The 14970-nt window shown below is 41.6% G+C and overlaps 1 protein-coding gene across 1 annotated transcript in view; it reads right to left on the bottom strand.

The window, feature by feature from the left end:
* The window catches only part of LOC119975485 (serine-rich adhesin for platelets-like), a 117524-nt gene that overhangs the window by 66393 nt on the left and 36161 nt on the right, over positions 1 to 14970 (bottom strand). The window contains exons 9-12 of the mRNA XM_038815217.1: positions 14734 to 14829; positions 13092 to 13187; positions 12154 to 12249; positions 8988 to 9083 (exon numbers count right to left, since the gene is read on the bottom strand). Of these exons, the coding sequence (XP_038671145.1) occupies positions 8988 to 9083; positions 12154 to 12249; positions 13092 to 13187; positions 14734 to 14829 (384 nt within the window). The remainder of the gene's footprint in view (positions 1 to 8987; positions 9084 to 12153; positions 12250 to 13091; positions 13188 to 14733; positions 14830 to 14970) is intronic.

Here is a 14970-nt window from a genome sequence, read left to right as displayed (position 1 = left end):
ATCAACTGCTCTACCCTCGTCTACCTGTTCAGTCACCTTCTCAAAGAACTCGATAAGGTTTGTGAGGCATGACCTACCCTTCACAAAACCATGCTGACTATCCCTAATCATATTATTCCTATCTAGATGATTATAAATCGTATCTTTTATAATCCTCTCCAAGACCTTACCCACCACAGACGTTAGGCTCACCGGCCTATAGTTATGCACTACGCACAGAAATGCGAGACACAGAAAAAGAAGTCTGCGCCTGCGCATACGTCAAACATACGTCACAAAGACAACGTGATGACGTGTCATAGGTGTGATCACGCCAGCTTAAAGGCACAATGCCCTGCTTTTGGAAAACACTGCCTGAGATGTTCCAAGCTTAACCATTATGCCTCTTAGTGTTAATCATCTGAAAGTTATCCTCCTCCTGCACATAAAAGAAACTACAATGTGAGAGCTGCTGACAAGGATGAATAAATCAACACTCAACAAGATTTTGCACAAGATGATGATACTTTCTCATTAGAAAATACTTTATTCGTTGGAGTGGTTGAGACATCTACGCAGATGACTGCAAGCAAACAAAAAGAATCTCCATGCAACACAAAAAGTTCTACATGAAAATAAAAAGGATCTTCAAGCAACAAAAGATCAAACGTTAACATCATCAGCAACAAATGGATGACTACTGTCTGTATTAATGATGTTCCAATTTCATTCAAATTCGACACTGATGCTTCAGCGAATTTTCTGAATTCCAAGGATCTGTCTGTGATTAAAAGTCACCATAACATAATTCCTCCAGAGTGTTCTTTAAGAGATTATAATAGCAATCCAATTTTCTCACATGGATCATGTTATATGAGTGCTACCAATCGGGACATTCACAAACAAATCAGATTCGAGATAGTGGATGACAATCGTTCTTCACTATTGGGTGCTCAAGCTTGGAAGGATTTGCAACTCATTCACAAATTTTCCTCAATACGTGTGAATCAGCAACATTTACAGAAGACATCAAACAACTTTTACAGGAATACTCTGATGTATTTCAAGGCATGGGTACACTACCATTTCAGTACAAGATACTTTTAAAAAAAATGTCAAGCCTGTGATACATCCACCCAGACGTGTACCTGCTCCTCTGGAACATTACGTCAGCTGATCAGGAAGAATAGTGAATTCAACTGGACACAGAGTCATACTAGTGAATGGACAGATCTGAAACAATAGTTGATCCAAGTTTCCAGCTTATCCTTCTTTGACCCGACCAGGCTCACCAAAATTTCAACTGATGCTAGCAAAAATGGCACAGATGCTGTTCTGCTACAACAAGATCATTTAAATGAATGGGTTCCAGTAGCCTACGCGTCAAGATCCATGACTGTGAATGAGTGCAGGTACACCCAGATTGAAAAAGAGTGTTTTGGACTTGTGACTGGAATTTCCAATCTCCACGAGTATGTTAATGGTTTACCAAGGTTTGCAGTAGAGACTGACCATCGTCCACTTATACACATCGTTGGAAAGAATTTAAATGAAATGATACAATGTCTACAATGATTAATGATAAAATTGAGACATTATTATTTCAATTTGATATATACTCAAGGCAAAATTTTAGTAATAGATGATACTCATCCATTAACACTAATATTCTTCAAGAGGAATCAATCAATGACATTGATTCTCACCTGCAACTTTTCAGAGAGTTACTTCCAGCCTCTGATTCAAAGCTCCAACATATTCGAGAAGAAACACAAAAAGATGCTGCCTTGACCAAAGTTATGCATCTAAAAATGGATGGCCTAGAGGTCACTGTCCACAATACCAGAGCATACAATCTGAATGACTATCTTGGATGGTATTTTGCTGAGGACAAGATTGAATTGTCATACCAGGCAGCATGAGGTCAGAAATGCTTTCTCGACTTCATGAAGGTCATCTAGGCATAGAGAAATGTAAACCCGAGCCAGACAATCAATTTATTGGTCAGGTATAAACAAAGATATATCTGACATGATATCATCATGTTCAACATGTCAAACACATCAGACTCAACAATGCAAAGAACCATTACGACAACATGGTATCGTTACATCACCATGGATAGAAAGGGGTATTGATCTGTTTCATTCATTGGGTATGTAACTGAGTTGTTGGACTATTTTTCCAATTTTCCTGAACTCATGAAGTTGAATGATCTAATATCCAAAACCGTTATTAAAGCATGCAGAGAAATATTTGTCAGGCATGGTATTCCTCATACTGTAATGTCTGACAATGGCCCATGTTTTTCAAGGAATGAGTGTAAAGAATTTTGAACAATTTTGAACATATCACGTCTGATCCTCATTTCCCTCAGTCCAATGGGAAGGTTGAGAAAGTCTCCACATAATTAAACAGTTACTGAGCAAATCAAAAGATTCACAATCTGATTTCTATCAACACTATTTAATTACAGAGTTTCACCTCTGTTGTCAGGTTATATAACAGAATGCATAAGAACAACTCTTCCTCAGTACACATTCCTGATTCTAATCAACTCTTACTGTGAAGTAACTTCAGCAACAAAGACTGAAACGAAACAGTATTTTGATTTACATGCAAAGACAATTAGAGCAGCACCTGGGTAGCATTGTGGACGTACAATTGCTTCACAGCTCCAGGGTCCCCAGGTTCGATATCCGGCTTGCAGCACTGTCTGTGCGGAGTCTGCAATCCTCCCCGTTTGTGCGTAGGTTTCCTCCGGGTGCTCCGGTTTCCTCCCACAGTCCAAAGATGTGCAGGTTAGGTGGGGTGGCCATGATAAATTGCTCTTAGTGTCCAAAATTGCCCTTAGTGTGGGTAGGGTTACTGGGTATGGGGATAGGGTGGAGGTGTTGACCCTCGGGTAGGATGCTCTTTCCAAGAGCCGGTGCAGACTCGATGGGCCGAGTGGCCTTCCTTCTGCACTGTAAATTCTATGATAATCTATGATTTGTCAATTCTAACAGAAAATTATACTGTTTGATGCAGACTTCCTGAAGGAGGTTGGTCTGACATTGCTCATATCATTAGGCAATTCTCTCCATGATCTTATTTGGTTAAAACTTCAGATGGCAACAGCTATAGAAGAAATCATCATGATCTACTTCAAGTCAAAGATCAAACACAGATTTTCCTCATCTTGACATATATCACACAATTTCAAAACAAGTTCAATGTCAACTAATTCCAATCTCGCAAGTAACAAGAACATTAAAACTTCTTCATCACCTGTGAAATTAGAATGATCGACAAGGACAAGAAGAAGACCAAATTGATTGAATTTGTGGAGCTATTTTAGTATTTGCTATTACTATGTAACCACCTGAATTTCACATGTAAAAGTTTATTTTAATATTTGCAAGAAAATGTTAAAAAACAAAAAGGGGGATGCAATGATCTCTGTATATCGATACACATGATCATATATGTAATGCTAGTAGAGACAATTGAACACTAGATGCGTCACTATCAGGACCTATATAAATAACTTTCCCACTCTTCTGATAGCAGTGTGGATCAGGAGTGCAGTGAGAACTCACATAGTAAAGCAAGAGAGAGAAGAAGTTATTTGTATTCAAGCATTGTATGTATAATTTAATTAGTTATCTCTACAATTGTTTCTTTATTTTTTGAGTTGAGTATGAAGTAAAAGAACTCACAATATTTCTTTATATTACTCAATATAAATACTAGGGGCTGGTTAGCACAGTGGGCTTGTAATACAGAACAATGCCAGCAGCGAGGATTCAATTCCCATACCAGCCTCCCCGAACAGGCACCGGAATGTAGCGACCAGGGGCTTTCCACAGTAACTTCATTGAAGCCTACTTGTGACAATAAGCGATTATTATTATCATTATTATTATTTAGTTTATGTTTAAAAGAAGATTATTGCTCATTTCAACAACTCGGCTGGTTCAAGAGAGTAATATATATATATTACGTAAGGTAATATAACAGAGGCCTTTTAGCACTTCGAACCTACTCCACCATTTATCATGATCATGGCTGATCATCCAACTCAATAACCTAATCCTGCTTTCTACCCATAGCCTTTGATCCCATTCTGCCCAACTGCAATATCTAGCTGCCTTTTGAATATATTCAATATTTTAGCATCAACTACATCCTGTGGTAATGAATTCCACAGGCTCACCACTCTCTGGGTGAAGAAATGTTTCCACACCTCTGGCCGAAATGGTTTACCCTGAAACCTCAGACTGTGACACCTGGTTCTGGACACACCCATCATTGGTAATATCTTCCCTGCATCTACCCTGTCTAGTCCTGTTAGAATTTTAAAAGTCTCCATGAGATCCCCCCTCATTCTTCTGAAGTCCAGTGAGAACAATCCTAACCTAGTCAATCTCTCCTCATGTGACAGTCCCGCCATCCCTGGAATCAGTCTGGTAAACGTTCGCTGCACTCCCTCGAGAGCAAGATCCTTCCTCAGAGAAGGAGACCTAAACTGCACACAATATTCTAGGTGTGGCCTCACCAAGGCCCTGTATAATTGCAGCAATACATCCCTGCTTCTGTACTCAAAACCTCTCGCAATGAAGTCAACAAACCATTAGCCTTCTTTACCGCCTGCTGCACCTTGAAGTTAAAACCACCAAGAATTCTCCCCCTACACCAAAAAAGGTCGAGAAATTCTATGTGCTGCACAGGGACTCCCTTGTGTCCATGATTCCTAGACAGACTTAGGTGGGTGCTATTCGGATTAAACTAATTTTTCAAGTTAATCACCGGTGCAACCCATATCTTCCCAGAAGATTTCATTTACCTATCATTTAATAGCTCTGCACACGGGTGAGGCTTTTTAAGTAGAATAAGTAAACTTTACAATTGGAATTATCAACAATTCTTTCAGGGTATTAACTTAAACTAAGTTTATTTTCAAAATTAAAAGATTAAAACTATTTTATTTTATAAACAATATAACAGATCTTTTTCTTTCGATGTTTTGGACCAGTAGTAAGACCTTCAGGTCTTCCTTGTCAATCATTATTGTTTTAGTCTTGGGTCTTCCGATATATTTTCTGGGCTGCTTGGTTTTTCTTTTTTTTTAAGCGAGCCTCACAACTTTTTCTTCTTTCCTCCCTCTGCTCTTTATTTACTTCCTTATGTCCTTGTTCTTTATAGCCCCTGGCACTTTATTCACTTTACGGAGCCGTTCGCCCAGCCTCTGCATGCTGTTGGCTTTTTTCTTCTGCTCCGGTCGTCGGCTGCCTTCCTCACCGGCTGTCTTTTTCAACTGGACTGCTTTCAACAGCCCCAACTGCTCTTAACTGCTGTTATCTTGAAAAAATAACGGCCGCCGCGAGTCCCAGCGCATGCCTCCCGCTCACGCTGCCAACTGTCGCCTTTCTTTAAACAGCACCGGCCCCCGCGAGTCCCAGCGCATGCCCCTTTCCAATAAAAAATAATCATTTTTTTTTATAAACAACAAAAACTCCCACTGGAGTCGACTCCACACACACCCGTAGACAGAAAATGATGGCCAATCATCTTTTTTTTCTCTCCCCCTCAACATAGTCAAAGACTTGACATGATTTTTAATTGAATGGCAGGCAGATGAGCTTCAAGGCACTGACTGGTGACGTCCTGTTCCTCTAAAGACACAAGCACAAGTTGATCATCTGCTCCCTTAGCCCGACATTGGTTCCCCAAACAAAAGCCCAAGTCCTCCCAGAATAACACCCATAGCCCAAATGCCACATTTTTCAATTTTTTAATCAAAACCTGCAAGCGTACCTTAAGCAAACTGGTGCACAAGGACACCAAGGTCCCGCTGCCACACTCCCCTCTCCTAATTTACAACCATTCAGGTAGTAATCTGCCTTCCTGTGTTTGCTTTCAAAGTGACTAACTCACCCTTACCCAAATTATACACCATCTGCCATTGATTTGCCCACTCGCCCAGCCTGTCCAGGTCATGGGTAGCACAGTAGCACAGTGGTCAGCACAGTTGCTTCACATCTCCAAGGTCCCAGGCTTGATTCCCAGCTTGGGTCTCTGTCTGTGCGGAGTCTGCACGTCTGTGCGGAGTCTGCACGTCCTCCCCGTGTGTGCGGGGGTTTCGTCGGGTGCTCCGGTTTCCTCCCACAGTCCAAAGATGTGCAGGTCAGAATGATTGACCACGATAAATTGACCTCTGTGTCCAAAAAAAGGTTAGGTGGGGTTACCACTAATTACTGCCTGCCAATTTGAAAGGACACATTAATTCCTACTCTTTGTTTCCTCTCTGCCAACCAGTTATCTATCCACCTCAATACACTTCCCCCAATTGCATTAGCTTTAATTTTGTACAATTATCTCTTATTCGGGACTTTGTCAAACGCCTTCTGAAATTCCAAATATACCACATCGACTGGTTCCCCCTTGTCAACTGTACTGGTTACATCTTCAAAGAATTCCAACAGATTTGTCAGCATGATTTCCCCTTCATAAATCCATGCTGACTCTGACTGATCCTGCCACTGCTTTCTAATGTTTCACTATGAAGTACTTGATAATGGATTTCGGAATTTTCCCCCACTATGATGTTAGGTTTACTGGTCTATAATTCCCTGCTTTCTCTCCACCTCCCTTTTGAATATTGGAAGCCATTCCCCTCAACAGTATCCAAAACGATACATCTGTTCTGCAGGGGAATGGCCACAGGAGATTCCTGCATTACCTGTCTCGCTCTCCTGCTCTGTCTGGTGGTCACCTTCCTGCCTGCGGAGTCTGAGGCTGCAGTGTGACCACCTCTCTGTATGTGCTATCCACGATGTTCTCCAACTCAGGGAATGCTTCCCAGTGTTTCCAGCAGCGCTCCAGCTCTGAAACTCAAGCTTCCAGGAGCTGTAACGGGAGACACCTCCTGCAACACATGCTGACAGCTTGGAGCTGTCCTGCCATGACTTATCCCTTTAAATTAACTTTTGAAATTAAACTTTTGAAAGATGTTTTGTGTCAGATTATATCCAAAGTCTCCTTGGTAGGTAGAAAAGGATTGGTCCACTCGAGGACAAAGGAGTGGAAATTTGTATAGAACCAAAGGACTTAAGTGATATCCTTAATGAGTATTTTGCATCGGTATTCACAAGGAGACGGACACGTTGATTGGTGGTGTCTTAGAGTGATGTGTAAACACTTTAGAACAGGTCGTTATTACGAGGGAGGAAGTGTTAGGTGTGTTAAAAAGCATTCAAGTAGACAAATCCCTCGGGCCAGATGGCATCTACCCCAGTTTTCTGAGGGAGACAAGAGATGAAAGCTTTGGCCCTGCAACAAAAATCTTTGTGTCCTTGTTGGCCACAGGTGAGATCCCAGAGGATTGGAGGATAGACAATGTTGTCCCGTTATTTAAGAAGGGTTGCAAGGATAACCGGGTAATTATAGGCCAGTGAGTTTGACATCAGTGATAGTGAAACTGTTGGAAAAAATTCTCAGAGATTGTATCTCTGCACATTTGGAAGTGAATGGTCTTATTAATGATAGTCTGGTTTTGTACGCACTGACATAATTGAGTTTTTTGAGGAGGTGACGAATATGATTGACGAGGGAAGGGCAGTGGATGTTGTCAACATGGACTTTAGTAAAGCATTTGATAAGGTCCCTCATTGCAGGCTGGTGCAAAAGATTAAATCACATGGGGTCAGGGGTGAACTAGCTGGATGGATTCAGAACTGGCTTGGCCAGAGAAGACAGAGGGAAGCAGAAGAAGGGTGTTTTTCCGAATGGAGGTCTGTAACTAGTGGTGTTCCGCAGGGATCAGTACTGGGACCTCTGCTCTTTGTAATATATATAAATGACTTGGAAAAAAATGATTAGCAAGTTTGCAGATGACACTAAGATTGCAGGAGTTGCGGATGGTGATGAAGATTGTCAGAGAATACAACTGGAATAGATAGGCTGCAAAAATTGGGCAGAGAAATGGCAGATGGAATTTAACCAGGACAAATGCGAGGTGATGCATTTTGGTAGATCCAATCAGGTAGGAGCTATAAAATAAATGGCAGAACAATCAGGAGCACAGAGGCACAGAGAGATCAGGGCGTGAAGATCCACTGATCCTTAAAAGTGGCAGCACAGGTGGAAATGGTGGTAAAGAAAGCATATTTCATGCTTGCCCTCACAGGACGGGGTATCGAGTTTAAAAGCTCAAAAATTTGTCACAGTTATATAGAATGTTGGTGAGGCCACATTTGGAATACTGTGTCCAATTCTGGTCACCGCACTACCAGAAGGATGTGGAGGCTTTGGAGAGAGTACAGAAATGGTTTACTAGGATGTTGCCTAGTACGGAGGGTATTAGCTATGAGGAGAGATTGAATAAGCTGGGATTGTTCTCCCTGGAGAGATGGAGGCTGAGAGGTGACCTGATAGAAGTTTATAAAATTATTAGGGGTATAGATAGCATGAACAGTTGGAGGGTTTTTCCCAGGGAAGAAATTAAGGTTACAAGGGGACACAAGTTCAAGGTGAGGGGGGGAAACGTTGAGTGGAGATGTGTGGGGAAATGTTTTACGTTAAGGCTGGTGGTGTCCTGGAATGCACTGCCAAGTGAGGTGGTTGAGGTCGATATGTTAGCGACCTTGAAGACTTATTTGGGTAGGTACATGAACAGACAGGGTATAGAAGGACACAGGCGGTTCGGCAAGAGAGGACACGTGATCGGCGCTGCTTGGAGGGCCGAAGGGCCTGTTCCTGTGCTGTATTGTTCTTTGTTTGTTTTATTACTGCTTTATCTCGTAGTATCTGCAACTCCCTCCGGTGGTTATTCACGGTACTAATTAACCCTTGTAATGCTGATAGTTATGATAATACCACATTCGCAGGCATGAAAATATGGAAGGCTGTTACAATTTCACATAGGTTGATGGTTATATTCCAGGTAAGATTGGTTCACTGCTTGTTTAACATATGAGTAATCAGTTACAGATTAAACATAGACAATTGAATAGCACAGGAAATACCTGTTGTTGCACTTGTTGATGTTGAAGCTGAAGTGTTTAAAGCTGTGGTTACCGTGGTAGATGGTTCAGTTGATGCTGAAGTCGATGGTGATGTTGCTGTTGATGACAATTGAGTTGTCAGTGAAGTAATGCAATAGCCCAAGTAATTGCAGAAAAAAGCACATAAATTGATCAAGATAAGAACATAAGGACATAAGAACTAGGAGCAGGAGTAGGCCATCTGGCCCCTCAAGCCTGCTCCGCCATTCAATTAGATCATGGCTGATCTTTTGTGGACTCAGCTCCACTTTCCGGCCCGAACACCATAACCCTTAATCCATTTATTCTTCAAAAAACTATCTATCTTTACCTTAAAAACATGTAATGAAGGAGCCTCAACTGCTTCACTGGGCAAGGAATTCCATAGATTCACAACCCTTTGGGTGAAGAAGTTCCTCCTAAACTCAGTCCTAAATCTACTTCACCTTATTTTGAGGCTATGTCCCCTAGTTCTGCTGTCACCCGCCAGTGGAAACAACCTGCCCGCATCTATCCTATCTATTCCCTTCATAGTTTTAAATGTTTCTATAAGATCCCCCCTCATCCTTCTAAATTCCAACGAGCACAGTCCCAGTCTACTCAACCTCTCCTCATAATCCAACCCCTTCAGCTCTGGGAATAACCTAGTGAATCTCCTCTGCACACCCTCCAGCGCCAGTACGTCCTTTCTCAAGTAAGGAGACCAAAACTGAACACAATACTCCAGGTGTGGCCGCACTAACACCTTATAAAATTGCAACATAACCTCCCTAGTCTTAAACTCCATCCCACTAGCAATGAAGGACAAAATTCCATTTGCCTTCTTAATCACCTGTTGCACTTGTAAACCAACCTTCTGTGACTCATGCACTAGCACACCCAAGTCTCTCTGAACAGCGGCATGCTTTAATATTTATCGTTTAAATAATAATCCGTTTGCTGTTATTCCTACCAAAATGGATAACCTCACATTTGTCAACATTGTATTCCATCTGCCAGGACCCTAGCCCATTCACTTAACCTATCCAAATCCCTCTGCAGACTTCCAGTATCCTCTGCACTTTTCGCTTAACCACTCATCTTAGTGTCATCTGCAAACTTGGACACATTGCCCTTGGAACACCCATTTATCCCAACTCTTTGCTTTCTATTAATTAACCAATCCTCTATCCATGCTACTACTTTACCCTTAATGCCATGCATCTTTATCTTATGCAGCAACCTTTTGTGTGGCACCTTGTCAAAGGCTTTCTGGAAATCCAGATATACCACATCCATCGGCTCCCCGTTATCTACTGCACTGGTAATGTCCTCAAAAAATTCCACTAAATTAGTTAGGCATGACCTGCCTTTTATGAACCCATGCTGTGTCTGCCCAATGGGACAATTTCTATTCAGATGCCTCGCAATTTCTTCCTTGATGATAGATCAACACCATGAATAAAATTATGGAAGATTTGAAAATTTGAAAATGCTGTGATACTTATTTGCAGCTTACCCTAGATCTCCGAGGTTTTTAAAATAAATTTAGAGTCCCCAATTAATTTTTTCCAATTAAGGGGCAATTTAGCGTAGCTAATCCACCTAGCTTGCACATCTTTTTGGGCTGTGGGAGCGAAACCCACCCAAACACGGGGAGAATCAGCAAACGGACAGTTAGCCAGAGTCGGGATCGAACCTGGGACCTCGGCGCCATGAGGGCGCAGTGCTAGCCCACTGCGCCACCGTGCTGCCCTCTGGATCTCCAAGTTAAGGAGTACACATGGTCATCTTAACTACGTTGTTACAAGATGTTTCGCTGATAATATAGAGTTTTCGACCACAGGGAGTAGAAACGTGTCTGCTCAATTTTATTTATTGAGTTTACAAAATACCAATGAATATCATTGGTTGCAGTACTTCCCTCCAACAAATAACGTTGGTTGCATTTCTTTTATACAAAACGTATCACCAACATTTGTAATTCAGCCTGTCAATAATAGTATCTTTATTGTCATGAGAAGGATTACATGAACACAGCAATGAAGTTACTGTGAAAAGTTCTGTGAAAAATGTAATTGCTCCAGAAGTAGTCATACATTGTAATCATAGAAATGTTAATTAACAGAGAGAAACCGGTAATATGGTAAATTGTGGGTGCGATTTAATGATCACCTTGTGCCCGGCACGGATACAGGTGTACTGGGTGAAACCTGGGAGAGCCCCAATTCGGGCTGGCAAGATCCACCGGTTTACCCGACACCCAGAGCAAACGGCCATGCCTGCGGGACCTCGCCAGAGCGCCATTTAGGACTGGGCAATACAAACGTGGACCACCTGTAATGGCACCTTGGGTACATCTTACAGAGCAGTAGAAACCCTGAGTGGTCAGGTACTCAGGGTGGTATCCTCGGACATGGGCACCTTGGCACTACCAGCCAAGCATTCTGACAGTGCCACCTTGGCACCTTCACAGCAATTATCGCACTGCCAGGGTGCCTGGGTGGCACTGCCAAGGTGCCAGCAGCACATCCAAGGTGTCATGTGAGCAGTGCCATGGATCTGGGGTGCCAGTTTGTAACTGTCAGGAGTCGGGCCTGGAGTGGCGGTGAGGGGAAGTCCCAGCAGCCGAGAGAACGTCGTATAGTTTCCAACGGAAGTGAATGTCATTTATGTATGATCCCATTGAAGGAGCGTCAATGATAACTAATCGATGAATCAAGCTTTTATTCCTTATGGCACTAGTCATATCCATATTAGGAAAGATAGGAATGTCCCTGCGTGAGCATGTTTATTGATTTTGTTTTGACATCAAATCTTGAATAAAGGAATGATTGTAGACGTTGTGTCAGAAGCACAAACACCCATTTGTTTTATTCAGCTTCAATTCATTTGTGAGAAAGAAATCAGCTTTGTAAATTTGAAATGTGTCCAAGAATTCAAACATGTTGAAGGTTCTGGAAATGTCCTGACTTTTGATGGATGAACTGATATTGTAGCAATGGAAATGTTAGGGTATTCGCCGGAATGAAAGCATGAAAATATGGAAGACTTACAATTTCACAAATGTTGATGATGATATTTCATGTAAGATTGGTTCACTGCTTGTTTAACATACAAATTATCAGTTAGAGGTCAAACATTGACAATTGGATAGCACTGAAAATACCTGTTGTTTCACTTGTTGATGTTGAAGCTGAAGTGTTGAAAGCTGTGGTTACCATTGTAGGTGGTTCAGTTGATGTTGAAGTTGATGGTGATGTTGCTGTTGATGATAATAGAGTCGTCGGTGAAGTGACGCAATCGCCCAATTAATTGCACCAAAAAGCATATATATTGAGCAAATTAAGGACTATCTGGATCTCAAGTAAAGGAGAACATATTGTATTTTTAAGTATGTTGTTCCAAGGTATTTTGCTGTTAATATAGTTTTCGACTACAGACAGTACAAACTTGTATGCACAATTTAATTTAATGAGTTTACAAAAAAAACAATGAATATCATTGATTGCATTTATTGTTTTTTATAAATTATGAGTACCTAATTATTCTTTTTCCAATTAAGAGGCAATTTAATGTGGCCAATTTGCCTAATCTGCACATTTGTGGGTTGTGGGGGTGACAGAGGGAGAAATTTCAAACTCCACACAGACAGTGACTCGGGGATGGGATTGACACCGGATCTTCAGTGCCGAAGGCAGCGGTGCTAACCAGTATGCCACCGTGCCGCCCAGGATCCATTCTTTGGTGCAAAAGGTATCACCAACATTTGTGTTGCCATTATAGCACTGCCAGGGTGCCTGGATGGTACTGCCAGGGCACCAGAAGCACTTCGAAGGTGCCATGTAGGCAGTGCCATGGATCTGGGGTGCCAGTTTATAACTGTCAAGAATTGAGCCTGGAGGTGTGGTGAGGGGAAATTCCCAGTGGCCGAGGGAACGTTGTATAGTTTACAGCGGAAGTGAATGTGATTTTTGTATGATCGCATTGAAGGAGCGTCACATAGGTTGATGATGATATTCAAGGTAAGGCTAGATCACTGCTTGTGTTACATATCAGTTATCAGTCAGAGGTTGAACATTAACAATTGGATAGCACTGAAAATACCTGTTGTTTCACTTGTTGCTGTTGAAGCTGAAGTGTTGAAAGCTGTGGTTATCATTGTAGATGGTTCAGTTGATGTTGAAGTCGATGGTGATGTTGCTGCTGATGATAATAGAATTGTCAGTGAAGTGAAGCGATAGCCCAATTTAATCGCAGCAAAAAGCATATAAATTCAGCAACAACATGAATAAAAATCATGTCAGATTGGAAATTTTGAGTGCTGTGATACTTATTCGCAGACAACCCTGGACCTCCCATTTAAGGAGTACATGTTTTATTCTGAAGTACGATGTTACAAGATGATTCGACTACAGGCAGTTCAGACTTGTCTGCTCAATTTTATTCATTGAGTTCACAAAATACCAATGAATATCATTGTTTGCTTTTCATTTGTGCAAAGGTTATCACCAACATTTGTAATTTATTCTGTCAATAATAATAATCTTTCGTGTCACAAGTAGGATTACATTAACAAAGCAATGAAGTTACTGTGAAAACGTAATGTGAAAAATTGGATCGCTCCAGAAATTGTCATATATTCTAATCATAGAAAGGTAAATTAACAGCACAAAACAGATAATTATGATAAATTGTGTGCGCGATTCAGCAAACACTTTGCGCTTGGCACGAATCCATGAGTGCAGGGTTTAACCCGGGAGAGCCGTAAATCGGGCTGGGCAAGACACAGAAATGCATATTTAAATGTGCCATTGAAATGAGTCATTCAAATTACCCGTACGCCGGTTGACCCAGCGCCCAGAAGCAAATGACAATGACTGTGGCACCTCGCCAGGGCGCCATTTAGGCCGGGTCAACACAAATGTGGACCACGTGTAATGGTACCTTGGGTACATCTCACAGAGCAGTAGAAACTCTGAGTGGTCAGGTCCACAGGGTTGTATCCTTGGTCATGGGCACCTTGTCACTCCCAGTCTGTTGTCCTTCCTGTGCCACCTGGGCACCTGGCATAGCAATTATGGGACTGCCAGGGTGCAGCAGCACTTCTAATGTCCCATTTGGGCAGTGCCATGGATCCGGGTGCCAGTTTGGAACTGTCAATTGCCGGGCCTGGCGGGGTGGTGAGGGGAAGTTCCTCGCGGCCGATAGAACATCGAATAGTTTACAGCGGAAGTGAATGCCATTTTTGTCTGGTCCCATTGAAGGAGCGTCAATGATAACTGACACATGAAACAAGCATTCTTTCGTTATGGCACTAGTCATATCCATTATCAGGAAAGATAGGAATGTCACTGCGTTAGCATGTGTATTGATTTTGTTTTGACATCAAATCTTCAATGAAGTAGTGATTGTCGGTGTTGTGACAAGAAGCACAAACACCCATTTGTTTTATTAGCTTCAATTCATTTGTGAGAAAGCAAATCAGCTTTGTAAATTTGAAATGTGTCCAAGAATTCAAACATGTTGAATGTTCAGGAAATGTCCTGACTTTTGATGGATGAACTGATATGGTAGCTTTGGAAATGTTAGGGCCTTCGCAGGCATGAAATCATGGAAATATGGAAGGCTGTTATAATTTTACATAGGTTGATGATGATATTCCAGGTAAGCCTTGTTCACTGCTTATTTTACATATTAGTTATCAGTTATAAGTTAAACATTGACAATTGCATAGAACTGAAAATACCTGTTGTTTCACTTGCTGCTGTTGAAGCTGAAATGTTCAAAGCTGTGGTTACCATTGTAGATGGTTCAGTTGATGTTGAAGTCGATGGTGATGTTGCTGTTGATGATAACACAGGTCAGTGAAGTGAAGCAATAGCCCAAATCAATGTAGCAAAAAGCACATAAATTGAGCAAGAGAAGGTCAACATCATGAATAAAAATCATGGGGGACTTGAAAATTTGAAAATGCTGTGTTACT

This window comes from Scyliorhinus canicula, chromosome 13 (assembly GCF_902713615.1).
Source record: "Scyliorhinus canicula chromosome 13, sScyCan1.1, whole genome shotgun sequence".
NCBI lineage: Eukaryota > Metazoa > Chordata > Chondrichthyes > Carcharhiniformes > Scyliorhinidae > Scyliorhinus > Scyliorhinus canicula.
This window is presented reverse-complemented; position numbering and strand designations above follow the sequence as displayed.